The sequence below is a fragment of the Pinus tabuliformis genome, chromosome 7, assembly GCF_031772625.1.
Source record: "Pinus tabuliformis cultivar Carrire ecotype Pingquan chromosome 7, CPIR1, whole genome shotgun sequence".
NCBI classification, from domain to species: domain Eukaryota; kingdom Viridiplantae; phylum Streptophyta; class Pinopsida; order Pinales; family Pinaceae; genus Pinus; species Pinus tabuliformis.
The window spans coordinates 1,379,726,690-1,379,754,560 of NC_142293.1; the positions used below are offsets into that span (position 1 = coordinate 1,379,726,690).

At 40.1% G+C, this 27,871-nt stretch overlaps 1 protein-coding gene across 1 annotated transcript; it reads right to left on the minus strand.

Moving 5' to 3' along the window:
- Positions 1-13,474: 13,474 nt before the first annotated feature.
- On the minus strand, positions 13,475-13,981 carry LOC149252773 (uncharacterized). Its single transcript, XM_089454270.1, has one exon. It carries the CDS (start codon positions 13,979-13,981, stop codon positions 13,475-13,477), a length of 507 nt encoding a protein of 168 aa, XP_089310396.1.
- Between the last annotated feature and the right edge of the window lie 13,890 nt (positions 13,982-27,871).

Genomic DNA, 27,871 nt, shown 5'->3' on the forward strand with positions numbered 1-27,871 from the left:
GCGTCTCTGGTAGCAAGTGCAATTATATCAGCACAAGACACAACGCCGGGGCATGCACTTTCAAGCTTGGCTTTTGCTTCATCGAATATCTCAATCCTCTCACAGTCTGGTTGGGGACTGCTTCTTTCTCTGATACGTTATTGCCCACGCTGTCTATCAGAATTGATCCATCGCAACCCTTCACCAACATATGTGTTTATTAATTCCACGCATGTCAAAAGGCAGTCAATTTATATTTATAAGCTTGGATTTAAATGAGACTATGATTTCCATAGAACTGCACGTTTACCCTTACGAAACAGTCATGAAAATGCATGCAAGCACATTGAACCTAGAGTATTTTAATGTAAGCACATTGAACCCTCTTTTTTCTCCATTTTTGTAAGTTTAATGATGCTGATGGGGTCATGGTCGTGGATGGGATGGAGGTCGGGTGGAATGAGTCCGGTAGAGATAACGCGTTAAATCAATATTATCTTATTGAATGAATGCAAAAGCGGATTTCCCTTAGGGTTTCAATTTCAATGAAAAACTAGTGAGATTAGGATAATGTGTTAAATGAATATTATCTTATTGAATGAATGTAAAAGAACTTTTATGTTAGAGTTTTAACTTTTAGGAAAAAATTAGTGAGGTGAGTAGTGTTGTTAGGAATCAAAGTAGAATGTTAGTGTAGATTTAATGTATACCAACGATGTTTAGTGAGTTGTTGGATGAGATGTTTTTATTTTTATATTTGTTTTTGTTCTCACTTCTATTTATGTAAATACTTATGCCTTTGTAATGGATGGTTCCTCTAAGTTATATGATTCTTTAATACCTTTGTCTTTGTCTTTCTTTTAGTCCTCAAGGATATGGAACAAAGACACACGTCTCTTCACTAGGCAAGGAGGGTGAATCTTGACTAACTGGTAGAGGATGACATAGCCTTATCTATGAAATAGGAGAGAAAAGCCTTACTAGTAGCTTTATTGATTAGATTAGTAAAGGAGACCTCTCCAACATGTTTTTTAAAATTTAGATATGGATTCCATAGTAATATGTTAAATAAGATTGATATTTCTGAGAAAAATCTTTTTCAGTGAAAATCACATAAAGATTCATTTGTTGAGGGTTTCGAACCAACCAGTGTGGTTCATTGTCAAGACAAGATGAAGAATCAGATCATGGCAGCAAGTTAAATAGAGATGCAAGTCATTCCAACAGCTAAATTGAAACAACTACATTTGACTGGGTCAGAAATTGGGTAAAGGATTATTTATATAGTAATACCATTAATCAAATAAAAAATATTTTAATATATAAATTATCTTTGACTTAGACTAAGGGATAGAAAAAAACTAATAACCACAAGAATAAAATAAGATTAAGGAATAATGATGAGATATAATACAAAGTAAACTATTTTTTAGATATTATTTTAATATACAAATTATGAAAGATTTGGACTAAGGCATAAGAACAAGCTAATAACCAAATAAATAAAATATAAAAAAGGGGACTAGGGACTAAAGAAGGGATTCTACCCAATCCACAAAGTGAGGCATGGGATATATAAAGTGTTAAACACACATGGAAACATAAAATAGGAAAGATAAATCATGTGAGTACAATTTTTATTAATAAGAGATATACATTTATAGTACATTATGTGACCGTTGGGTTTCACATCCCTAGGTCTCTTGGACTCTTTTGTCCATTCGGCTTCCACACTAACCCATTGAGGATTAGGTGGTCCAACATTCCCCCCCTTAATCCGAAGGGTTATGTATGAGTCAAGAAGAGAGCTGTAATACAAAATGTGCAAAAAAATGCATGGCAGCACTAGGCTGAATGTGCTCTATGAAATGTTGGTATAAAGGGCAGTGGTTTAAGGATGACCACCAACACTGGAACGCTTAGTGCAGTTCCCGGAACTCTTCCAAAACTGGCAAGAAACTGAAGTCTTTTGCTAGAGGAAGTGCTCCTATTGTTTTGAAGAGGAAACCTTCAACCAATAAAGGAGGTCTCATCCCGCATAAAAGGGAAAACTTCAACCTGAAAAGGGAAGTCTCAATCTGTGATGGTTTAAGGATGACCAACAACTCTGGAATGCTTAATGCAATTCCTGGAACTCTTCCAAAACTGGCAAGAAGCTGGTGTCTTCTGCTAGAGGAAGTGTTCTCAATTTTGTTCCTGGAATTCTTCCGAAACTGGCAAGAAGCTGAAGTCTTCTGCTAGAGGAAGTGTCCCAGATTTCTAACTGAAGGCATGTTCAAGGGCATCTTTGTCTCTGGCTACAACTCTGAAACTGGTGTGGTAGGTTGTGGCTCAGGCTCACTTGATGTGACTTTGAAGCTTGCAGATGACCATCATTTCCCCCCCTGTCAGATACAAGGTGAGAGGATGGAGAAAACTCAACTGCAAGACTGTTCAATACTCTGGAACAAGTTCTAACATGTGTTTGGAATATCTTCTTGGTTGTTGATGCCCATTGCCAAGAAGCGATCCATCCAAGATGAATCTTTGTTCTTGCAGGGTGTTTGTTGCTGAAGCATCTGTGTGAAGAATGACTAGTTTTATGATAGTGTTTACATGGATGAAGATCAAAACAGTGATCTTTCAAATGGCCAACTCGGTCACAGTGTTGGCATTTCACAATCTATTGTTGTTGTTGTTGCGGTGGAAGAGGAGTAGAATCTGGAACAGCTGGAGGTGAACTGTCATGAGGAGCAGATGAACTGTCATGAATAAATCCAACACTCTGAAACTGAATGGGCTTGGCGTAGTCTAGAATATGAAAGGACAAGTCCTTCTCATATCCAAGACCGGTTCTGTGCTTGTTGTGGACAAGCTGTTCCCAAGGTCTGATGATGGGCTTGGGAAGTGCAGACTGAGTTTCTGCATCTGCATGTACAATTGCTGCTTTATTTGAATGAACGGTAACATTATTGACTTGCTGTTTATGGGTTGTAGTCTCAATGTTTTGAACAGAAACATGTTCAGATGACTCCTCTGTTTTAATTCTTCTTGCTGTAGCTGAGATTCAAGCTGCAAAAATCAATCTTTTCCTGTGCATATTGTAAAGATTTTTGAATATCTCTGAGAGTGTTTTGTTGACTTTAACTGTACTTCCATCAGTAGATAAGATTAGAGTGCTTAATAACTCTAATAATCCATGATTTTTCTCCATTATTCAGACAATCAAATCAACAATGTATTTGTAAAAACAATCAAATGACCAAAAATGCACTCCCCCCCATTTTGTTGTTGTTGTTGTTTTAGCCTCCAATGCACATTCCTTTAGATATCAGTCCACCCTTATCAATAATGTTTAGTATTTATTTATTTGCTTCACACAGAGATATAACTAAAAATAGCGATATCTGGAAAACTAAGAGAAAATGGTAGTGAAATATAGAACCTCGGTAGAAGTTTCAACTGTATAAGATGAAGATTTCCTACTTTTGCAATACCCAGAAATTGTACCCAAGAGCAACCTTTTTCCTCTGACATTGTACAATAGTGGTTTCAACCACCTGATTATGAAAATCTCGGTCTTCTGCAATTTTATGCCAATACGAGCTCCTGAATTCACACAAGGCACCCCCAAAGACAAACTCCACAAGCCTTCAAACCGAACTCAGTCTCAGTTTATTCTGTCCTGGACTTACGATGACAATGAGCTCCCAATTGCTATGTATAGTAGCTCAACAATCCTCTGTCACCCTGTGAGCACACATTCAGCCAGACTTCCATAATTTGACATTGAGAGATATCAACTTCAACAAGAGCGGATAAATACCAACGCTTAGTGGCCAATGCCTCTGGTCACATGAACCTCTGCGTGCAACAGAAATTTGCTCCAGAACAATTATTATCTTGTATATCAGGTGCTCAATATATAGTTCGATTTCCACCAACTATGCAATAGAATGGAGACAATTAGAGCAGAGGAAACCGGGTTATAATAGATGATTCGATGTAGTTTTCAGTTCTTCAATGACATATAAGTTCATAATTTGCTCCTCTCTGTACAGCACCTCAAAACCTCCCACCAACAATCAATATAAAGGTACCAACAGTTGTTATAGACACCATAAGGTGGTCATAGCTCCTTCCAGCTCACCAATAATGGCTCAGACTCCATGCAGTCAGCAACATGAGCCTCTCCAAGATGATATACAACATCATGCAATGGGGATAGTGGCAGCCTTTGAATTGCAGTTAACTCGTTCCACCTTAACTGTGACTTGCCAAAAATTATACAGCTCTCGTCCAGCATTACCAGTCACCAAATTCTGCTATTACAATAATTACAATGTGAACCAACCTAGGCCTTGCGACAACTAGAGCTGATGCTCCTGATGCTGCTGCTCGCCACCAGGTCATGTCGAATACACATTCTTCTTCGTCAAGGGTTTGAAGGGTTCTCAAATCCAGCTTCTTTCGTTGGAGGTAGAATCTGTAAGAGGTTCCATTCTAAATTTTGGACCAGATTTTCGTCTTTGTGAATCGATGTCTATAGGTCTTAATTTTGCATTTCAGACATTGGTAACTAGAAAAGCCTTTAAAATTAAGGATGATGAAAAGGGTCCATTGATGTGTGGAGAAAATAGAGATGACACTTCATGTGAATCTTCGGATATACCAATATAGGGCAGCGTAAATGGGTGGACTTGCGTAAATGGGAGCAGCGCTTAAAGATAAGCTAGCGTTCAATGTAATATGGTTGGCACTAAATTTTTTAATTTCGATGGCAACGTTAAATAAATATGGGACAACCCTCCACAGCAGAAGAAACTCTACAGAATCTTTATCACTTTAATGCAAATTCTCAGGACCCGGTTACGATGTTGCATAAATAGAAATTAATATGACCAAACAGCGATTTATTCATAAATTCGATGAGGATCTCAGCCGAGACATTCTCACCTTCGGCAAATACAAGCAGGAAAATCCCGACGATCAAAAAGGCAGTGTACTCTTTCCTCCAGCGTTCAAAAGACTTCGACGGCTGCGGGACTGAGGTCCTTCAAGTGAGACGGAGCCACATTGGCACTTTCAGGGCACCTGATGCATCTTAGACCGAAACAGGCAATTCTTAGCTTGACTTTAGAGCATTTCACACAAGGCCGAGTTCTTCCACCAATTCACAGTCAGATTTAGCTGGAAATGGCCAGAAATAACAATGGACGGTTCGAATCCCTTTAGTAGTAAAAGAAAGGCAAGATTTCTTCAAAATAAACGGATCTGACATGGCTCGGTCGGTTGAGAGGATTTTCCACAAATAGCCTGAACATGATTTTGTAGTGCCGGAGCAGCGTTAAAGCAAATGGATGTGGAAAATCAAATCGGAAAGCTGATGGTGGAATTATCACGCACTCAGGATTATGAGATGGCTTCAACGTTAGTAGTAGAGCATTTGAATCGCATTTTACAGGAGTTTGAGTTTAGCTTGAACAATATTGAATTTCTGGTTCGTATCCCGCAGGTCGGACCAGAGAATATATGGAATATGGCAGACAATGGTAGACAACGGTTTTAGCAGAGAGCCCACAGAGCGCAGGAAGGAATATGGCGTAGAATGAGGAATAAAACGCTCTTTTTGAAACGTTCATGACAGTCAGAGAATTGAACAGTCAGACAGAGGGGCAGGCTACGTGGAGCAGGCCAGCGTTAAGAAATAAAACACATATGATAGACAGGATAACACTAAAATTACCATGAAACGCTTATGGACAGAGAGCGTAGGTCTAATTTCAAGGGTCAGGATTGTAAAAGATAGAGGTCGCAGGTAACGCAGAAGAGAGCGTCGGTATGGTAGACAGACATGTCAGAACAGCTTGGACAACGCTGGCAGTGTCAGGCAGAGGAACGTTTCATCGTTCAAGTGAATATGGCACACAAGGCGCAGGTCTGTATAGAGGAATATGGTAGAAATAAACTACATAGATAGGCCATAAAACAAATGGCTCAAATTAATTATGCAGGGCAGGAATACGCCTGCTCTGATACCATGTTAAACACACATGGGAAACATAAAATAGGAAAGATAAATCATGTGAGTACAATTTTTATTAACAAGAGATATACATTTATAGTACATTATGTGACCGTTGGGTTTCACATCCCAAGGTCTCTTAGACTTCTTTTGTCCATTCGGCATCCACACTAACCCATTGAGGATTAGGTGTCCAACAAAAAGATAAATTACCAATGGTAAAAAATATAAAAATAAAAACTAAAGACAAAGCTACAAAAATAATTTAATAGAAACGATTAATAAAAGAAAACTCAAAAAATATATAAAATCAAAATTCCATCTAAAAATAAATAAAATTAAAGGAAAAACAACTAAAGGGAAAAAAAATTATAACAAAGGAAAGGGGACCAAAGATGAGATCCTAAATCTTGGGGGTAGAAATCTAAAAATAAAATTAAAACCATTCAATCAAAAATTAAAAATTAAAATAAAATACAACGGGAAAACAAAGAGATCAAAAACAACCATAAGGATAAACAAAGGCTAAGAGGAAAGGGTAGGGATCCAATAATTGTTGATTTTCCAACCGTCATCCCTATTAAGATTGCTAGGCCTCCTTTCAATTTCAATGGCCTCCCTAAATTTATGGTGATGAAAGTGAGAAATCTTTGCAATAACCTCGGCCTCCTCAATGCATATGTGATGCTTTGTCTTATTCGCTTGTTCCTCTAAATTCGAAGAGTGGGTCCTCCCATGTTTGATGTTAGCTATGTGCTCGTTAATCCTTTGATTTATAGAGTGGTTTGTTTCACCAATATATGGGTTTCCATAAGAATAAGGGATAGCATAAACACCATTCATATCCTTGGGGTCAACTGGGTCCTTTACAAACTTTAAGGAACTATAGATGGTGCTAAGAGGCCTAAAGGATGAGGGAACATTATGCTTCCTTAGGATTCTCACAATCCTGTCCATGGTCCCTTGGATGAAAGGGAGACACACCCATGAAATCTGATCAGAGGGGTCTTTCTTAACCTTAGGACCTTAGCTAGCTTTAAGGAAAGATTTATGCCCTTGATGTCTACTATATCCATTATTTACAAAAACATTAAGGATATGGTCTTTCTCTTTGGAGAGGTGGCTTTTATCAGAAATACTTAGTGCACAAGTAGCTAGCATATTGAGAACACCTAACTTTTGAGCTAGGAAATGATGAGACTTCACATGAAGATACCGCTCAGTATGAGTTTACTTTCGAAATACCTGGTGAGAGAAAGATTCATCATCCTTTTTTGAAATAAGGACATCAAGGAAAGGAAGACAACCATCAACTTCTTGCTCCATAGTGAACTTTATGGAGTTGGATTGATTGTTGAGATGCTGGAAGAAGAGATCTAACTTCCCTTGACCATGCTAGCAAACGACACGTGTCATCCACGAATATTTTCCAAAGCTTTGGCTTAAATCGAGTCGAGGCCAAAGCTTTTAATTCAAATTCTTCCATAAACAGATTAGCAACAATAGGGGACATGGGGGATCCCATGGCTACACCACATGTATTTTCATAGAATTCCCCTTCAAAACATAAAAAGCTGGAAGTAAGAAAAATCTCAACTAATTTAGCACTGTCGGGATCAATGAGATGATTGATGACCTCAATAGATGTTGAATGAATATATTGTCTTTTCTAATATGTTTTAATAAGATTGAGATGTTGATGAGAAAGTAATGTGTTAAGTAAGATTGAGATTGGATGGGATGGGATGGGATGGATAGGGATAGGTAATGTATAATAAGTAATTTATAATATGTCTTAATAAGTATGAGATTGATCTATGCATTTGGTATAATCTTTTTATACTTCTTTTTATTTATAAAGTGGTTTGTATATGGCTTTGATATGGTTTAATGTACTTCCTAAACTTTTTTAAACTCTGAGGTGAAGAAACCCCTTAAGTTTCCAAATGTAGGGATATGCCCCTATATGTAGCTACAAATTGTCCTTGAGCTCGGAAATGTCTGTTCCTCATCGTATGTTAGCATTGTCAGACATACTTCTTGTTTCTGAAAATTGCAAAGCAAGTTATGTTAGAAATGTTAGCATTGTCAAACACGTAACGTGACATACTTATTGTTTTCTAAAAATTCCAAACCAAGTTATGAAGTTAAAGGAACCTCAAGATGTTACGTCACGTAACTTAATATTACATTAACAAAAAAAAAAAAAAAAGATATGTGTTTGCTAATATATATTGTATATGTTGAAGATATGTGTAACATTACTCTATATGTGTTGGTTAATATGCTGAAAATATGTGTAACGTTACTTTAAAATAAAAAAAAATTAATTAAAAAAATAACAAAAAATGTGTCAGGCTAATATTAATATCATGAGTCAATACCCACAAAGAGAAAAATAGAGAGAGAAGAGGGAAGAAAATTATAATACCATGAGTTATCTAGACTTTTAATTATTATGTTATGGATCTAGGATTTTAATATTTTTCCAAAGAAAAAACGAACTTTTTATATTATAAAAAGTTGCATGTACATACACAGCTCTATTGCTGTTATAACATTTTGTTTGCACAAATTGCTCAAAAAAGAGTGAAACTTCTCTTCCCGAGAAGAGATCAATTCTCCAACAATCTGTCATTTGCTTCCTTTGATTTTCATGTGTCCATCCTGTTTCCTATTTTGTGCTGGCTGTATCATAAGGCATCCAAAAGGGAAACATATACCTCACACCCATAATCGACTGTAAAAACCAAAAATACTATTTCAGTAGTATTTTATAATAACAAAAAAACCAAAAAGAGTATGTTGATCCACTGGTTTCTGTTAGAGATTTTCTGCATATGGAGGCTGGTCCGAGACGTAGCTTTCTCCATTCACTTCCTCCCTTATTCTCCAGCTGCCCACAGCTTGTTCAATACCGTCTTTAGAAAGTTTGTCTGCCATATCATTTCGCTCCCTGTAAATATGATGAATGGACAAGGAATTAAAAGACATTTTCAGATTCTGAATTTCTTCAAATAAAGGTTGTAATACATAATTTTGGCATCTGCTACGTCCATTTAACCAATTGATTACATTTAGTGAGTCTCCAAAAATTTGTACTGTGAGGGTGTTTTTATGAATCAACCAGCATAAGAGATATTTGAGGGCAGATAATTCAGCAAAATTATTTGATCCACTTCCCAGTCCGATGGATGCTTTAATAGTATGGGTATTGTTTAAATGTATAACAAATCCTGCACCAGCTTTATTTTCCTGGGAGGCACCATCAAAATATGCCCAGGGAACCCCTTCCTTTATTTGCTCCTCTGCCACTTTCCGAGGTTGCCTCTCATCCTCAGCATCCGGGATAATTGAATATATGGATAAACAACGAATCATAATTTGGACTGCCTCTGTTTCTTTCTCCTGAAAAATGTTTCTGTTCCTGGCTATCCAAATTCCCCAACAGATGATGGGAGGCATATTCCTTAACTTCTGATCAGAAATTTTGTTCCACCAATTTTGCCATGCTTCTGCTAGAGATTTCCCTTCCCATTTGATAGTTAAATTCAAATGCTTTGACACTTCAGACCATACTTTTTTTGCTGTTGGGCATTCAATGAAAAGATGATCCGCAGTTTCCAAATCATTTTTGCATAAAGCACACCTCCCTGGACCTTGTTTGTGTCTGGATTGAAGAATGTCCCAGGTTGGGGCTTTCTTTTTAAGGATGCACCAGAAAAATAATTTTGCCTTTGCTGGGCATTTTAACTTCCATAGCGATTTTGCCCACCATTCCGGATCACCCCATCCTTTTTTGGACATGAGAAATTTGTATCCAAATTTTGGAGAATAACTTCCGGTGTCCGCATAGGCCCAAATCAACTGGTCTGGTTCATCCTTTATTCTTACATTTGTTCTGGAGAGTTCTATCTTGAAAGCCTCCCATTCATCCCACCAGCGAGGGTGGATATTCAGTTCTTCGCCCGACTTCCATGCTTGACCCCAGATAGATGAAGCACCTATCTTTTCCACCTATTTTAAATAAACAATGCCTTTTGAAGCAAGGTGTCTTATCAGGCCAGGGGATAGTGCAAATTTCTCACTGCACCCCACCCATGGGTCCCTTCCAATACGAATATTTTCCCCATTCCCAACCTTCCAAGACAAACCTTGTTCAATAACTTTGAAGGCCTCAATCGTTGCTTTCCAAATGGTGGACACCTTTCCACCCTTTTTCTCCGGGTTTCTTATCCAATCTTCCAAAGGGGATGGATCAATGTATTTCCTTTTTACAATTTTTGTCCATAGATTTTCGAGCTTTACAATTTTCCACCCTGATTTTGCTGCCAGGGATGCTGTAAAGGCATTCAAATCTTTTATGCCCCATCCTCCCCATTCCTTGGGTCTTGCCACTTTGTCCCAGGCGATCCATGGTAAAACAGATTCCTCCTTTGCTCCTGCCCATAGGAATCGACTGCAAATTCTTCTTATTTTTCCCAGGATCCCCTTGGGAACCCATGACAAAGAAGCCCAGAAGACAGGAGTAGCCAGAAGGACTGATTTTATCAGAGTTAATCTCCCTGCTCTAGAAAGCCATCTGAAGCTCCAGTGAGTAATTCTGGCTTCTATCTTTGCTACTAGCCATGACCAGTCTTGCTTTTTGTAATTGTCAGGCTTCAGCCAAAACCCCAAGTATTTAAAGGGGTCCCCCATTTTTGAAGTCTCTAGAGGGAGAATGGCCACAAGCTGGCTAATCTCTGCCTAGTTAGGCCTTCTGTTATAAGCTGAGATTTTCTATAGTTTACAAGCATACCAGTTGCCCTCATGAACAGCTCTAGAACCTCCTTTATCTTTTTGAATTCATTCAGACTTCCATTGCAAAAAAGGAGTATATCATCAACAAACAGGAGATGTGTGATGAAAAGGTTTCCTGCCACCTCCAGCCCTTTTATTGATCCTTCTCTTTTTGCTTTTAACAGTAGCTGACTTAAGCCTTCAGCCACTAGGAGAAACAACAGAGGGGACAAGGGGCATCCTTGCCTTAATCCCCTTTTCCCTTTGAAAAAAGGAGAGGCTGCCCCATTAATGAGCACTGCGAAACTGACACTACTGATGCAACCCATTACCCAGTTTATAAAATCTATTTTAAAACCCAGGTGGGTCAACAACAACCGGATGTAGGTCCAGCTGATTCTGTCATAAGCTTTTGATAGATCAATTTTTACCACAGCTCCTTTCTTTTTCAACAACTTAACGCTGTGAATTGTCTCCTGGGCCACTCCTATAGCTTCGTGGATCTGTCGGCCAACCAAAAACCCAAACTGTTCATTTGAGATACATCTGGACAGAATTGGTTTAAGACGAGCTGCTATAGTTTTTGCTATGATCTTGTAGACACAATTGCATAATGAGATAGGTCTGAAATCTTCAAAGGATTCCGGCTCATCCTTTTTTGGAATGAGGGCAATAAAAGTGGCGTTGAAAGGAGCATATATCTGACCCTTCCTTCTGGATTCTTCCACCACCTCCGTAATTTCTGAGCCTATCTGCTCAAAAAACTGTTGGAAAAAATCTATTGGCCAACCATCAGGGCCAGGGCTTTTATTTTTTGCCATGGATTTTATTACCTTCTCCACTTCCTCCAGAGTAACCTCCCCCTGTAACCCTTCTGCTTCTTCTTCTTCTACATATCTGGGGAAGCTTAGCGCTGTTCTGATTATTTCCGCTAGCGAAGTCCCTCTCTGTTCAGAAAAAAGATTTTGAAAATGGTTCCTCCCCAAAGAAGAAAGTGATTCAAACGAATTTGCCTCTCTTCCTTCTTCATCTTTTAGTTTCCATATAGTATTCATAGTCTTTCTGCCTTTTGCGTAGTTGTGAAAGAATTTTGTATTTTCGTCTCCAGCCAACAACCATACCGCCCTGCTCTTCTGCCTCCATTCCTCTTCTTTGTCCAATAAAATTTTGCTTCTCTACTTTTCTAGATTCATAATCCTATCTTTTGATTCCTGTGAATCGTATCTAGGTACGGCGGGTTTTCAAGGCCCCCAAGTTCCCTATCAATATTGATTAGGGCTTCATTTTGATCGTTCTTCCTTTTTTTCGCCCATTCTATTGTGGCCTTCTTCAGTATTTTCAGGTTTTCCATGAACAGGAAGGCCTTGTCTTCCAATGCCTCCCTGTTTGGATGTTGCCATGTTTCATTGAAGAGCTTCTTGAAAGATTCCTCCTGCATCCAAGCAGCGTTGAATTTGAAAGGGGCTGCTGGCTTTTTTGGGGGAGTGGCAAGTTCAAACAAGATAGGGAAGTGATCCGAATTTCCTCCTTCTCCAATCCACTGTCTAAACATCGGGACCCTGGAAGCAAGGTCCTCACTTACGAGAAATCTATCCAACCTCTTTGCAATCCGACCCTCCCCCGTCCTTCGATTCCTCCAGGAAGGCTTAAGTTTTTGCAAGTTTGCATCAACCAGCTTATGCAAGGAGAGGGAGTTTTGAAAAAACTCTGAAAGAGGATCTTCCCTGGCTGAGGGACCCCAGGCTTCCGCTCTCCCCATAGAGAAATTCAGGTCGCCTCCAATTACCAGATTTTGGATTTTCAACATGGGTTTCTCCAGAAGGTTGTTCCAGAACGAAACCCTCTCTTTACAGGGCCCATAAATGTTTAAGATGGTCAATGGCCAATCTAGATCAGGGGTTAAGACCTCCATCCCCAATCCATTGGCAAAACCCCACGAGTTCAGTTGCTTAATTTTCCCTTCTCTATACCCGACAGCCACTCCTCCAGAATGACCATGGGAGTCCAAAGCTTGGAATTGCCACCCCGGGAAAAGAGCGCCTAAAGACCTCTCTGCTTCTGAGCTTGTTCCTAGAGTTTCCTGCAGCATAATGAAATCTGGATTGTACTGCTGCATCAACTCCTTTAGAGCCAATTTTTTGGGTTTACTGGCTAAACCCCTACAGTTCCATGAGAGACAGATCATTTTGATACCTTTTCATAGGGTTTCGCCACTCTAAGCACCCCAGAGATTGACATCTGCTTCCCATCCTCCATATCATATTTTACCTTAACCTGTGCTTTTGATAATAAAGACTTCCACCCCCTTGTCTTTTTTCTCGAGGCCTGGGGGATCTCCATTCCTATGCCCCCAATCGTATCTACAGCCTCAGGTTTTTTATCTAGGGAGCGGAGGTTATAGTGGCTATCAGAAATTTTGGACGGGATTTTTGTCTCAATTTTTGTCTCAATTTTGCTGATTTTGAATGCTTCCCCATCACAGTTCAGATCATTTTTTGGACAAAATTCATTTTTGGGATCGACCAATTCAGATTCTTTTAATGGAAGATTTTGCACTTTGGATGAAATGCATTTTTCATTTCCAATGTTTTGAGAAAGCGAAGGAGAAGGGTTAGAGACCAAATGCGTACCCTTCGAGCCTTCCTGGAGTTCTTCTAGGGCATCCAGGTCCTCCTCTATCGGATCCGCGATGGGGACTTCAACTGATTTTTGTCAGGGACTCTGCGATTGTTCTGAAATCTTCTCACACTGTTCCTGTTCTTTCCCGATTCCTGTTTGATTCCCCTTTACACTGGAGGCTATCTCATCAGCTTTCAAAATCTTCCCTTTATCAGATTTCTTTTGTCTCCTCCTGCGGTGATAACCGGATGGGCAATCCTTTGCCAGATGGCCATGCTCGTGGCAGATATGGCACCTATATGGAAAATGCTCGTAGTCCAGGAGCTGGTCATATACAAGGTCTTTGTAATGAATCTTCATATTCCCCGGGAGACCCCCCTCTAAGTTGAGCATTACCAGGATCCTTGCCATGGCTTTATTCCTGGTTTCCACAAATGACATGTCTGCCTCCAGGAAAGTACCCAGCGTATTGCCAATCGATCTGAAAACAGAGTCTACCCAGAGGAAGGGTGGCAGCCCCGGTGCCCTCACCCAGACTGGAAAGGTGTCTACCTTTTCTCTCTGAGCATCAAACAATGGAGTCCAACGCCTAAAGAGCATGGGTCACTTGCCAAAAGCCTAGTTTCACTCCAAGACCCAATCCACCATTTCTTTCTTGTCGAATTGAATCATAAACCAACCCTTCGCTAAGCCCGATACTTTGAACGATTCTCCCAAATTCTTTTGCCACTGCTGTTCGGCCCAATTCTGAATGAACTGTACCGAGAAGCTCTTCCCTCTTGCTCGACCCACCACTGTACTTTCTGCTACCTCCATTGCCTCCTCGATCTGAACGTCCACTCCAAGAATCAAATTTGCTTCTGGGGCTTGCTTTACCACTTTCTGTTTTTTCCGTTTTACCCTGGGATTTTCTCCTTGAATCCCTTCTCTGACTATCGCATCCTTCACCCTCCCTGCTTCTTCTGAAGTTCGAGATGGGGTCTTTTCCCCATCTGGTTCTAGATCTAGGGCTTCCGCATGAAGTCTGTCTCCCCCTAATTTCCGGAAGCTTATCCCTTCACCGGCCCCTTCCTCTGTCCCTTCCTTCTCCGGCTGCCATACTGCATTTTCACTCGGGACACCCTTCCTTTCATCCTTCTGCTCCTTACTCCCTTCTATCCCCTGCAATTCTGATAAGGTACCCCCATTCTTTGATAAGGATGTACGTGATATGGCCTGAGGGCTTCCTCCCTTCACCTGGCCGAGGTCCTCTTTTAACCCTGAATTTGAGGTTTGCCAAGACCAGGGTTTGGCTCGTTGTCCGTAGACAACATCTTCAAGACCTCCATAGCTAAACTGAGCACCAGGGGGTTCGATTTGGGTACTTACATGGGTTACTGAGAGATCTTCAGACTTCTGGCCCTCCTCCGCCATGCGAGCTTGGTCCTCCTTGCTTCTGCGCTCATCCAACCTCTGTTTTCTTTTCAGATCGACGCCCTCTGAGGCATTAGGCTTCAGGATCTTCAGATCTGCGCTTCCCTTCGTGTCCTTGAGCAGGCTATCCCCTCCGAAGAAGAGATCCAGGTTCTGGGTTGATATTTCCTTACCCCAAACCGACAAGATGTCCTCAGGTTCAGGGTCTAGCTCGACATATTCTCCTGGGATTACCATGTTTAACCTCCTTAATTACCTTCTTAATTTACAGCACAGTTTACTTCGCTTCTCCTGCGGGTAGTTGCCTTGGCCTAGTCGGTGATCTCGTCAAATTCCTCCCAGGCAGAACGGCATTGCACTGTAGGCACTACCCTTTCCTCCAGTTTACCCTCCACACCATTCCCAGACCGTGCTGTGACCAACTGTCTGATCTACGCTGACCAAGTTGCCCACTTGTCGCCTCCTCCTGCTTCGCGCTCCGATCTGCTCGAAACCCTTACTCCCTACGCCCTTGGCCCTATCGGCCGTAGGCTTCACTCCTGTGACCGTTCGCTAGCGCCTTCCATATCTCCCCCTTCAGATCCAAACTATTGCAACTATCATCTAGGATTTTAATTGTTAAAATACCATGGGTCAATACCATATCTTATCAATACCACATGCCCAAAAACAATAACTTACTTAAAATTAAAAATATTTTACAAATATTTTATTTTAATTTAATTTTATAATATTTTTTAATTAAATCTAAGAGAAAAATGATTATAATTACTTTTGAGGTATATCCAAACCTTCCATCCTCATGACTACTAACAATATTTTCATAGAGATTAAATGGAGGTTTTAATAAATTAAAAAGTGAGAATACTTTTATATATAGATATGTGAAATTTATATAATATAAATAGTATTATAATGAACTAGGATAGATGCATCTTAACCAAGGATCCAAGCGAAGTGAGAAAGCAAAGTGATTAACAATGATAGAGGAAATATAGTGCGCGATTCTTTTAATTTTTTTTTATTATTGTATTTTCTTTAACGCAATTAATCCAAAATATAAGTTTAATATTTTAAATCCAATTATGTTTTTTTATTAATTTAGATACTTTCTTAAATACAATACAATGGGATGATATTTAAGAAATAGAGTGAGATGGAAAGGGAAATACAGCGTGGGAGAGAGACACGGTGAGAGTGAGAAAGGAAGAGAGAGAGGAAGGGGAGAGATGGAGGGGAAGATGGATTTGGAGGGGGAAAGAGAGGGAGTGACAAGGGAGAGATGAAGATGGAATGAGGGAGAGGGGAGACGAGGGATGAGAGAGAAAAGGAGAGGATAAAGATAGGGAAAGAAGGGGAAGAGAGAGATAGGGAGACATAGATATGGAGGGGGGAGAGAAGGGGAGAGAGAGAAGGAGAGAGGGAGGGAGATTGTGACAGAATTGGAGGGTGGAGAGAGAGTGTGTGTATGATGGGGGGAGAGACAGAGGGAGGTGGGAGAGAAGGGGAGAGAGAGCAAGGAAAAAGAGAGAGGACTTGAGAGAGATGAGAGAGAGAGGGGGAGAAAGAGATGGAGTTGGAAGGGGAGAAAGAGATGGACTTGAGAGAGAGAGAGAGAGAGAGATACTGTGTATGTTTTTGGAGTGAGAAGGAGATACAAAGGGAGATAGAGATATAGATGGGGAGGAGGAGAGGGTAGAAGAGAGAGGCAAAGAGAGGGAGGGAGGAAGAGGGATAGATGGGGGATAGAGAGAGAGAGAGAGAGAGAGAGAGAGAGAGAGGAAGAGATAGAGAGGGAAAGGAAGAGGGAGAGATAGATGGATAGATAGATACATATGGGGGGAGAGAGAGAGAAAGTGTGACATATGTTTAGGGGGTTGAGGTAGAGAGACAAATAAGGAGAGATAGAGGGAGGTATAAATATAGATAGAAGGGGGAGAGAGGAGAGAAGATAAAGATAGAGAAAGTTAGCGAGAGGCAGATAGAGTGAGATGGGGGAGATAGGGAAGGGAAGAGAGAGAAGCAGAGGGGAAGGTAGATATACACAAAATGGAAGGTAGAGAGAGGGGGAAGAAGAAAGAGTCTCACAGAGATAAATACAAACATAGAAACTAGATCTAGAAAGTCATGAATATTTTAGATTTTCACTAAAATAAATGTATTGATTTCAATGTAGTTGTTGACTTCTAATCCTATTTGATCACATGCACTATATGCACTGATTTCAACGTAGATGTCGCTTTATAATTCTATTTAATACCTTACACTAGATGCATTGAGTTCAATGTCGATGTTGATTTCCGATCCATTTTGATTGCTTGCACTAGATGCATTGATTTCAGTGTAGATGTTGATTTCTAATCATACTTAATACATTACAATAGATGCATTGATTTCTACTCATATTTGATTGCTTGCATTAGATGCATTGGTTTCAATGTATATATTTATTTCTACTCCTATTTGATTGCTTGCACAGGATGCATTGGTTTTAGTGTAGATATTTATTTCTAATCCTATTTAATCGCTTGCACTAGATGCATTGATTTCAGTGTAGATGTCAATTTCTAGTCATATTTAATGCCTTACACTACATGCATCGATTTCAACGTAGATGTTGATTTCTACGCATATTTGATTTCTTGCATTAGATGCATTGGTTTTAATGTAGATGTTGATTTCTAATCCTATTTGATTTCTTGCACTAGATGCATTGGTTTCAGTATAGATGTTGATTTTTGTGTGCACTAGATGCATTGATTTTAGTGTAGATGTTGTATTGCCATGTAGGTCCGTTGTTTCTTTATTAATGGATTGGTAATACTAAATAAGGGTTAAGTATCTGATCATATTCATAATATCGACGCAGTATAAAGATTGATTGTTTTTCATAAACTCTATATTTTTATTTGATACCGACATTACATGGTATAAAAAGTTGTTGATTATCGGGTTCCAAGCGGCCTCAATCTGATAGCGATCAAAATTCATTTGATATTTTATTGATTCTCCCTCTCATAATTATTGTAATGTTATGGGAGATATCACAGAGATAGGTGTCTTCTGCGGTCCCAGAGCTGATATGTTGGCAGTTTCGAAACTATATTGTTTCCAAGTTATGTTTGTCATGATCTCACGCTTCCAAACTTCAAACTGTTTCCATTTTGACCATTAAAGTTCTTCGTTTTGATTGATAAGATAATGAGAGAGGGACATGAAGTCGAAACTACTGTTGAAATTGATGGTCGTAAAAACATATCATGTCTTCGTCTGTATGTCACATATGGCAGCTTTAATATATTTGTTTCGGAGTTGCATGCAAATTGCAACGTTGTACATTCAACGATTTCTTGTCTTTCTCAAACGTCTAGTTTTTAAATAAATTATTTCGTAATGTTGCATAGATAAAGTTATGGATCATTGTACTTTCTTTTGCTAAATCATTTGATGGCGATCTAAGAAGAAGAAGATTTGCAAGTGCTTTCCCCATGATGGGTTTTTCCCTAGTCTCGGACCAATCCTAGTGTATTTATGTGTGTGCATGATTTTCTTCCATTGTTCCTTTATGTTTGATTGCATTTATGATGATGATGTTGTTCTTTCAATATAGTTGCACATGCAGATGAATAATGGTGTAGGTCTGAATAATGTAACGATGATATTGGGTGAAATTAATGTATTAATGAAGAAATGAAATTATCAAAGCAAAGAACAATGCAGCCCTATGAAAAATTAACATTTATTATGTACTTAGTTAGCACCAAAATGACACCACATTCGTTTTCTAGGTGGTTTATCAACTATACATCAATCACCAAAGTGATTCAGTCATCCACTGAGTTCATTCATAGAGATTCACCCAAGGTTCAGATGGGGTATTACTAAGTCTCTGGATTTGGAATCCACTATCTAGGTGGTTTACCAACTTCCTCTTCATAGAAAGCACTATAGGGCTATGACATCCAATGTCTAGGTGGTTTATCAGCTACTCAACAAGTGCCATAATGACCCAAACTTGCTTTTCCAGTTGGTTTATCACAAACGAAACAAGCACCATAGTGATTCAATCATCCACTCAACCTCCCATTGACCACATAGGCTTAGAAAACACAAAATAGTGGCACACAAAAGTTCATAGTGATTTCACCAAAGTTCACATGCGTTTATCTCTTATAAAGGGATTTACGTAATAGCTCAGACATCACTTTATATTTTTTTCCAATGTCCAACCACATCCACACACTCTAGTGATCAAAATCACTCTTAGAATACCATTCCACTAAGAATGCTAATGCCAAAACTATCCAACACCTTGGAGAAAGAGAGCCCCTTCTCTTCAACTGTGTACACTTCTATAATCTTCTCGGCATTTAGTTTTGTGTCTGAGAGGCCACAACCCTATCCCCTCCACACACCAAGGGAATGGGCACCATTCTTTGTTCTTCCACCACCCAAATAGCATCACTTAAATTTTCTATTATCCAATAGCTCTCCTCCAATCACATCACTTGATTTGACTTTCCACAGCTTCGCTCAACCAAGTCTTCCAATGGGTGGATCATTAATTTGAATAGTTATATGCAAGATTAGTTTTGTGGCCTTTCAAGCAAGCAAGAAAGCTCTCTTAGACATTGGGATTCGAAAGGTCATCTCATCCTTCGATAAATAATGAAATTTAAATGTTTTAAATACACAATGTGTCATCTATTTGTGGCTCATGTTCCCACATTGACATTACAATCATATTTTATATTGAAAAAAATATGGCTTAATGAGATGCTTTTACAAACCCCACCCCCTTAAAGGAACACCATCCTCAGTGACCCCACTTTTAGTGATCTCTTTGATTTGTAATGTAAAATTGAAGGTGATGGAAATTTTTCAAGTAAAATTTTATGTGCTTTGGGAAATGGATCACTTTACAAAAAACATAAAATAATGATTTTAAAACTTAATTAACAGCATAAATAGAGACAATATACCATATCAAAAACACATAACAACAAAAACGATAAAGGAGTTCACCCCTCTCCTGGGCTACATCTCCTAGTCCAGCTTCCAATGTTGGGCCTCTTTCATTAAGTACTCAAATGTGCGTTTACATGGATTTACAGTACTTAGAATGTAAATATTATGTCTCCAATGGCTTCCAAACAATAAAAAACCCCTAGCTGGGATCTTATTGGGCTCAATTTGGCCAAAAACTGAAGAAGTTATGCTCTCTCCAAATTTTCTCTGCTAATTGATCTACAAACTACACTTAAGCGCTAACCATCTTAAGAATTCCGCCTTTCCAGGGCATGTCGAGCAATAATTTCGCCCAATGCCAGTGAGATTCACGTCGAATTAGGTGCAAAATGTTTCTTACTTTAATTGCCCAATAAGGCCTATGGTAGAAAACATGGGCCACATGCGGCTATGCACACGAGGCTGGGGCTAACCATTCACCCCCATCGGTATAGCCCCTTGGCTCTTTGGCAATGGTCCTATGCCCACCATAAAACCAAGGGTTATCCCTATTTCTCTACGCCTGAATACCAAACTTCGTTGAGACATCACTGTCGTTATATGGCAAGTGTTGTGACCACGGACTAGTCCCATGTTTCCTCCCCTACAACTATTAAACACTCTGGCTGGCATGTGGTTACATGGAGTTGCATATGATCTGGGGCTGGTCCCCAAGTTCCGCCCCACAACTATTGGTATTCCGAGTATATATGTCATGGTCTGATGGTTGGTTAATGCAGGTGTCAGAATCTTGGGTCGGGGATAAGCCCAAGCCCTCGACTCCCCTCCCTATAGTCCCATGGGTGTGGGGTGACCAGGAGCCAGGGATTAGCCCCGACCCCATCCCCCAATATCCATATGCATAAATTTTAAATAAAACTCCGCCACCATTTATGTTAAGAAACACCATGTGCCTTAGTGGTAAGGCGCTGCATTTCTGCTCTCGTTGTCTTGTGTTTGATTCTAGTTAGTTATTATTTGGCCATACCTAAATTTTATTGAACCTGAGGGTGCCATGTGGTAGCCCATGACTAGGCCACATGGCATCCCACCATTAGTCCAACTCAAAACTTCATTCACTAATAAAATACACCAAAGATCGAACCAATCAGAATAAGAAACTTGGAAGTCAATCATTGGCCCAATTTGTACAGTCAACTTGTCCAATCACCCTGCCCAGTCAACAGTCCTACATCCAACCTACAATTTTTTTACTTGTTAAGGAAAATGATCATAATGTGATATCAAGAGCATACAATATCGGTTTTGAGAAATTCAAGTTACGTTGGATTCAGGTCGTCGAAATCTACGCTCTAGTACAAGTTTTGAGCACTTTTGAACACTTTTAGTGTTTATCACTATACTGATCCCTTGGATCACTCTTCCTTTGTCTAATTTGAAGAAATATAAGCTCATCCACTTGGAATTATTTGTGTATTCATTGCTAGTGTGTATAATTTTTTTTCCTATCCCAGGTTTCTTTTAACTTCTGCCTGATAATAATCACATCTTTCTCCATTAATCTCGTCATGTCAAGTCTAAGTACCACTATATTCACTAGGTCATCCTAGCTAACAGGAGTATTGCATTTTCTGCCATATAGTGCCTCAAAAGGACTAATGTCCAGTGACTCTTAGTACACATTATTGTATGCAAATTGAATTAATGGTAAGAATTCTTACCACCCTGTTACACAAAAATATCGTCACCATGACTATCTGCAGTCAGTATGGGTCCATCATAACTTGTACTACCCTCCTAAGCAAGTCTTAGACCTCAGCTCTTCAAGTCAAGCTTTGAAAATGAGAGAAAGACATTGAAAATCATAAAAGCTCTGGTTCCGCACTTTCTCTTACTGTTACCTGCGGGCCCGCACCCTTTGTTCGTGTTATCTGCGTATCTGCACACTCTGTCTGTAAAGGGGTGGGTGCGTACCCCTGTGAAAGTCAAAAGGCGCAAAGTTTATCTTAAAAAACTCACTTTGGGTTAATTCTAGAGGATTCTAGAAGGAATTTTGACATGGATTGTTCGCTCTGAGGTGGTTCATGCATCCCAAAAGAGAAGGAGCTAATCCCTTGACTAAAGGAGCTATCTCTTTGAAGGAGGGCTTTATCCCTTTAGAGGAGGACCTAGTAATTTCCCTCCATTGCACTATAAATACAGGCATTGGGGTGAGGACTAGGGAGGTTAGAAGCTAAAGATTTTGAGGGTAAATGCTGGTGAAATTAGGACTTCTTAGTTGAGCTTGAGAGGAGAGATCACACACCTCTTGGTTCCATTTGGAAGTGAGTGAAGCTTGTCAAAGTAGGGGAGAACTCTTGCTGGACCCTGGGAGGAGCTTGTACAGCGTCAAGGCACAGGTTGTAAAGTTCTTCTTCTTTTGAATTAATGCAATCAAACTCATTTTTCTCAACAAGTATCTCATGTTATTTGTTTCATGGACTCCTTGACTTTCATGTTAAATATGTTTTATGCTAGTGGCTTTTCAGGTGCTATTTAATTTGTTTGCCTTGTTTGTGTTTGCAGATTCGCGAAAAGGAGCTCATTTGGATCGAAGAAGCGAGGGCATCCACAAGCTTGCGTTGGACCTAAGGTAGGCCCTAAAAACACTTGTTTTCCATTGTTTATTAAAGCATATTTAGAGAAAGATAGTGTCTGGTTGGTTTGCTTGTCATTAGGTCTTCTTTAGATTCTAGGAAGGTCTATCTTGTCCGCAAGATCGACTCATTCCGTGTGACAAAATGGCGACTCCACTGACGACTTGATTGTTTTCCTTGTTTATACTTTGACCTGAGAAACTGTATTTTTTGTTTCTGTTTTTGACTTGATGATTGTGGGATTGGGTAGATTTAGTTAATTTTGAGTTCGTTTTTATTTTTCATAGTTTTGGGAGAGGCATGCACCCTCTAAGTTAAGCACAGTGCGTCCCTGTACGCACTTTTGCTTTGTGCACAGAGCGTGAACGTACCTGTGTAAACGGGTTGCCTGCGTACCCTGTCAAAATTTTGAGAAATTTTAAATTTTTCTCTTTTTTATCAGTTTAGAATTTGTTTATAGGTTTTAGCCACTGCCCAAACCTGCGTGTACCCTGTCAAAAAATTTCCTTGGTTTAGTTTCACTAGTGTTAGGGTTTTAGGTGAAATTCCTAGGAGTTTTGCTTGTTGGGCTTGTTTTTCATTTTGGTTGTGTAGTGGCTCTGAGCTTAGAAGCTGTAGGGACTTCAGATCACCTTAGTGTCTACCAGCCTTCTTATGAGTCTGACCATTTATGAAATCTCCCCTTGTTGAGGAATCCGCTTTGTGTTTTCTCATTTCAAAACTTCGAAAGGCTTGTGTGTGAAAGTTTGGATTTTCATTTTTAAAAAGAAAACGAAAGATTGGTTGTTTTTTGACTAATTGTGATTCTGCATAAATTAGTCCTTAGCTCACATTTAGCTAAGTAAAACATCCTCAAAAAGACATCTAGTAGGCTTTAACTTCAAATAGGTTTTTATAATTTATAGATCTCAAAGTTAGTCATTTCCATAGTTTTGAGTGTTTTATAAAAAATAAAAAAAATCTCTTTTGGAAAAAGTTTGTTTTTTGTAGTGGTTGAGTGCTTTGAAAAGAAAAGGGAAATTTTTGTGAAATAATTAGTTGTCTCGCTTTGAGTGCTTTGGAAAGGAAAAAGCTCTTCTTTTAATTTGTTTGATTAGGAAAGATTTGTGTTTACAAAGTATTTGCATTCTCAAACTCTTTCTTAGTTTAGAAGTTCATCGAAGAGAAAAAGATTGTTTAAATCATCTTAGGTGCATTTTTAGTGATTTTGAGTCGAGTCTTCATACCACGAGTTTCATCTCCGCACCTTTTGACTTAAACAAAAACCACTAAAATTAACGCTTAAAGTAAAATTCACCTAGTAACATTTTATTTCTAGGGCTCTGATACACCAACTTAGCTTAGGCTAGTGTCTGGGAGTAGGAGAGTAATTAACTCTCCAAGACAGTAAAAACAAACAAGTAGCTGTATCTTGTGGTAGGGAAGAAATCCAATTGTTGCATTTATGCTCTGGGAAAGCTCCTCTTAAAGGAGAAGCACGAGATCGTGTCCGAACCAGTGTGGGAATCAATCCTTCCTCATTGGGAACGACGCCAGATATTCACGTATTAAAAACAGTAAACCTCGAATTAACCATTGTCGAGGAGCCTAGGGTCACTTGTTGTTAAACCTTGGATTATGTCATGGAGCCTTCAAGGGGATTGAGCTTGCTACTCTGCCCTTGCGTGCGTATCGGATCGTAGACTGTTCCCCCAGGTATATTTGTCTCAGTTGGTAACCTTAGTGACCATATTCTTTAGGATTCTTCCTAAGGTGACAGTGGTGGGTAGATCCCACTGTACCTGGAGCAGACGTCGGCTAGACTCACTTGGATTTTCTGGGGGGTTCTCTTCACTCAAGATGGTTAAGTGGAGGAACTTGTGCCAGCCTATTCATTAAGTAGGTTGCCGGGGTAACTGTTCCAACCGCCATTTCTGTATTGAACTCTGCGACGTTGGACTTCATCACCAACTAGTGTTTTCAGTACGGAAAGTTACTGTTTGTGTGTGTTTGATCTCCTAGATTCTTTAGGTGTGTGATTCAGATTTGTTTGGTTCTTTAGAGACTTTAGGTGCTTTTCATTGAGATTTTTCTTTGTTTGCGTGTGAAGTAGTTAAAAGTTTTTAACTGTGGCTGAATTACCAAGGCAGTCCCGTAGACTTCGGGGCCAGTCTCCTGAGTTTGTAAACGTGGCTGAGTTACTGAGAAAGTCCCGTAGACTTCGGGGACAACCTCCTGAGGAAGTACCAAGCCAGCTTGAAGGCTTGAAAGTCCTCGTAACTCCTAGAGACAGTAGAGTTGGGTCACCTGAAGAGGGAGAATCTTCTTTGATAGTACATCCTGATTTTCAACCATCCGTAGCAGATTATAATCCACAGTCAGTGTCTGTTTCCGAAATTACTGGTAGCTTTTCATCTACTAGTGATATAGGTGAGGAACCTGAAATATCCGAGCCTGAAAGTGAATTTGCTGCTACTCCGACATCGGGGTTTGTTTCTCCAACTTCTAGTGGTCCCGGTTCACCTAGGGTAGAAAGAATAATCACCCAAGATCTTCCTTCTGGACTTATTGCTATTGAAGAACTTGCTCCGGAAGAAGAAGAAGTAGGCATCCCTATCCCTGAAAATCAACCTGTTATTGAACTAAGGGAGCGTGAATAAATTTTTTACAATCCACCTAGGAGCAGTTCTTGGTATCTTTCTTTGACTAATTTTTTAGAAAACTCAGGGTTAAGTTTTTCACCACCTTGTGCTCCTTATCACCCAACACCTAGAGGTTATTATACTCCCGTAAAAATGTCAGGTCAGTCGTCCATGTTTACTCAATTGCCTGAATCCTTTTTGTACGGCGGTCCTTCTGTTCCCTCTGGGTATCAGTCTCTTTCTGGTACTTTTTTGGGAGCATCTCCTCAACCCATTGAGCAAGGGTTATTAACTGGAAACAACGGTACTAAGCCATTGAGTGTAGAAGACATTCTTATGATGTCTGGTTCTATTCCCAATCCTCAACCTCAAGGTGGCCAGTTACCGCCTGGGGGGCAGCCTCAATTAACGCCTGGGGGGCAACCTCAAGGTACACAATTTGCATATGGGGGGAAACCTCAAGGAAAGTACATACCTACGGGACAGTACGTTCCTCAAGGTCAACCCCAGACTCAATATGTACCCCAAGGTCAACCCCAGTATCAATTTATACCTCAAGGTCAACCCCAGTATCAGTACGTGCCTCAGGGTTATCAACCCCAAGGTCAGTACCCAACCCAAGGTTACCAGCCACCTCTCGGTCAATCATATGTTCAAGGAACGGGAAATGTACCTTTCAATTATCAATCCTACCCTCAACCCGGTTATGGTCCTCAGTATTCTCAACCTGTTATGGGTCAGTACCCCGGAATGAATATAGTGTGGGATCCATCGCAAACTCAACAGGTGTTGCAGCCAAATGTACAGTTGTCATCTCAAACTGGACAACCCTTAGTTTCTGGTACACCCCAGCAACCTGTCCAGTCTACCATTCAAACTTCTGTACCTTCGGTAGTTTCTCAGTCTGGACCTAGTGCGCCTCGTACTCCGTCTCAAACGACTGCTGCAACTGCCGCAACATCTGTTCAATCTACCCCACCTACTTCTAGAGTATCGACAGCTCCGGTTTCTACTGTTCCTGTATCTACTCCTCAGACATCTTTACCACCGTCTGGATCCACGATTCAAACTTCGGTTCAGATGCCTGTAGGACAACCTGGTTTAAGTACGGTTGTCACAAGTCAACCACAATTTACTTATCAACCGTACCAGGGACAGTACCAATTTGGTCCTGTTGTGCAGCAGCCAGTTTATCAGTATTAACCGTACCCTGGGTACACTTATCAACAACCTCAACAACCCCAGTACGGTCCGGTTAATCCTGGTTTTCCGGGAGGATATAATATCCCGAACGCAATTCCTATTCCTAGTTATCCTGGATATCCTCCTCCTGGGGCTGGTCTCATGACCCAGAGTTTTGGGGACCCTAATCGACAGTTACCGTTTATCGCAACTTTGGACTTACTTGACTTGTCGCGCCTAACGAACGATCCCATTAATTATCTTCCATTTTGGCCGCCAATGCCGAACAAGTTGCCCAGTGACATTCCTAAGTTCGAAGGTAAATCAGGAGAGGACCCGTCGAACCATGTGATGACTTACCACCTCTGGTGTGCGTCTAACTCCATTACAGATGATTCGATCCGTCTTAGACTTTTCCAGCGCACTCTAATTGGTCTCGCGGCCAAGTGGTACATTGAGTTACCGCGAGGCACTTTTTATAATTTTAGTCAGTTAGCTACCTCGTTTTTAACTCATTTTCAGTTGCCAGTCAGATATGACAATGGCACGGAATTGTTAACTTCATTAAAGCAATCGACATCCACTTACATTTCAGATCATATTCATGAGTGGAGACGTCGACGACGTTTAGTGAAGGTATTTATTCCGGATCAGATCTTGGCTGAGTGGTTTGTAAAATCTTTGTTGCCAAAGATCACTGAAGATGTAGCTAAAGCCGGAGTAGTTACTGAGGAGCAAGTAATTTCTCAAGCACAGTACCTTGACTTGGTCTATACTCAGTCAGGTACGTTACACGAGAAAATCCCCGATCTTCCCAAGCAAAATCAAATCGCTGCAGCTCCTTCGGGATCTCATGCCGCTGATGGTATGATTGGTACGGTTAACACTAAAAGTAAGAAGAAGTCTTCCAAGAATTCTTCTCCTATCATAACCTTGCCTGATTCCCCAACAGGAGATTCTTCTGTAGAAATTTCCGCCGATATTCACATTGTAGAATCATCTACAGCTAAATCAAAATCCGGTGGGAAGAAGAAAGGAAAGAAGAAGAATAAAACGGACAAAAGTTCAAAGGAGAAACCTGAAAAGGTGGAATCCAATGATGAAAAATGCAAACCTCGTTATCCTTGTCTCATTTGTGACGAAGAACATTTTACAAGAGACTGCCCTCATCGTGCAGAGGTTGCGAAGATTGTCAAAGGTTCCCAAACTCCTGCTGTTTTGAAGGATCCTTTTCCAGCTCAAGACAGTAAGATGATAGGTTCATCCTCGAGTGCCAATGAAGAACCCATACTGATGATGTCCCATGTTAGGATTGCGACTCGATCGCAAGATTATGATAGTAAAAGTCCTGTTGATGGTAAAGAAGCAGAATCTTCTCATTCAAATCCATCAACCTCAGCTCCCGGTTCCGATCCACTACAGATCGAGAAACCTAATCCAGACTTAGTAATCAAACCGCCCGCCAAGGGTGTACTTCGAAAGTCAGCTTTCAATCCACATGCGAGAGTGGCTCAGAATTATAACATTGTTGAGGATTTAGCTGTTTCACCCTCAGCGATGTCGGCTTTGGAAGTGTTGCAATCATGTCCAGCACAGCGTAAATTACTTTTGTCGGCTATAGGAGCTGTTGATGTTCAGGACCCGAACCTAATAATCTTCGATCTAGAAAA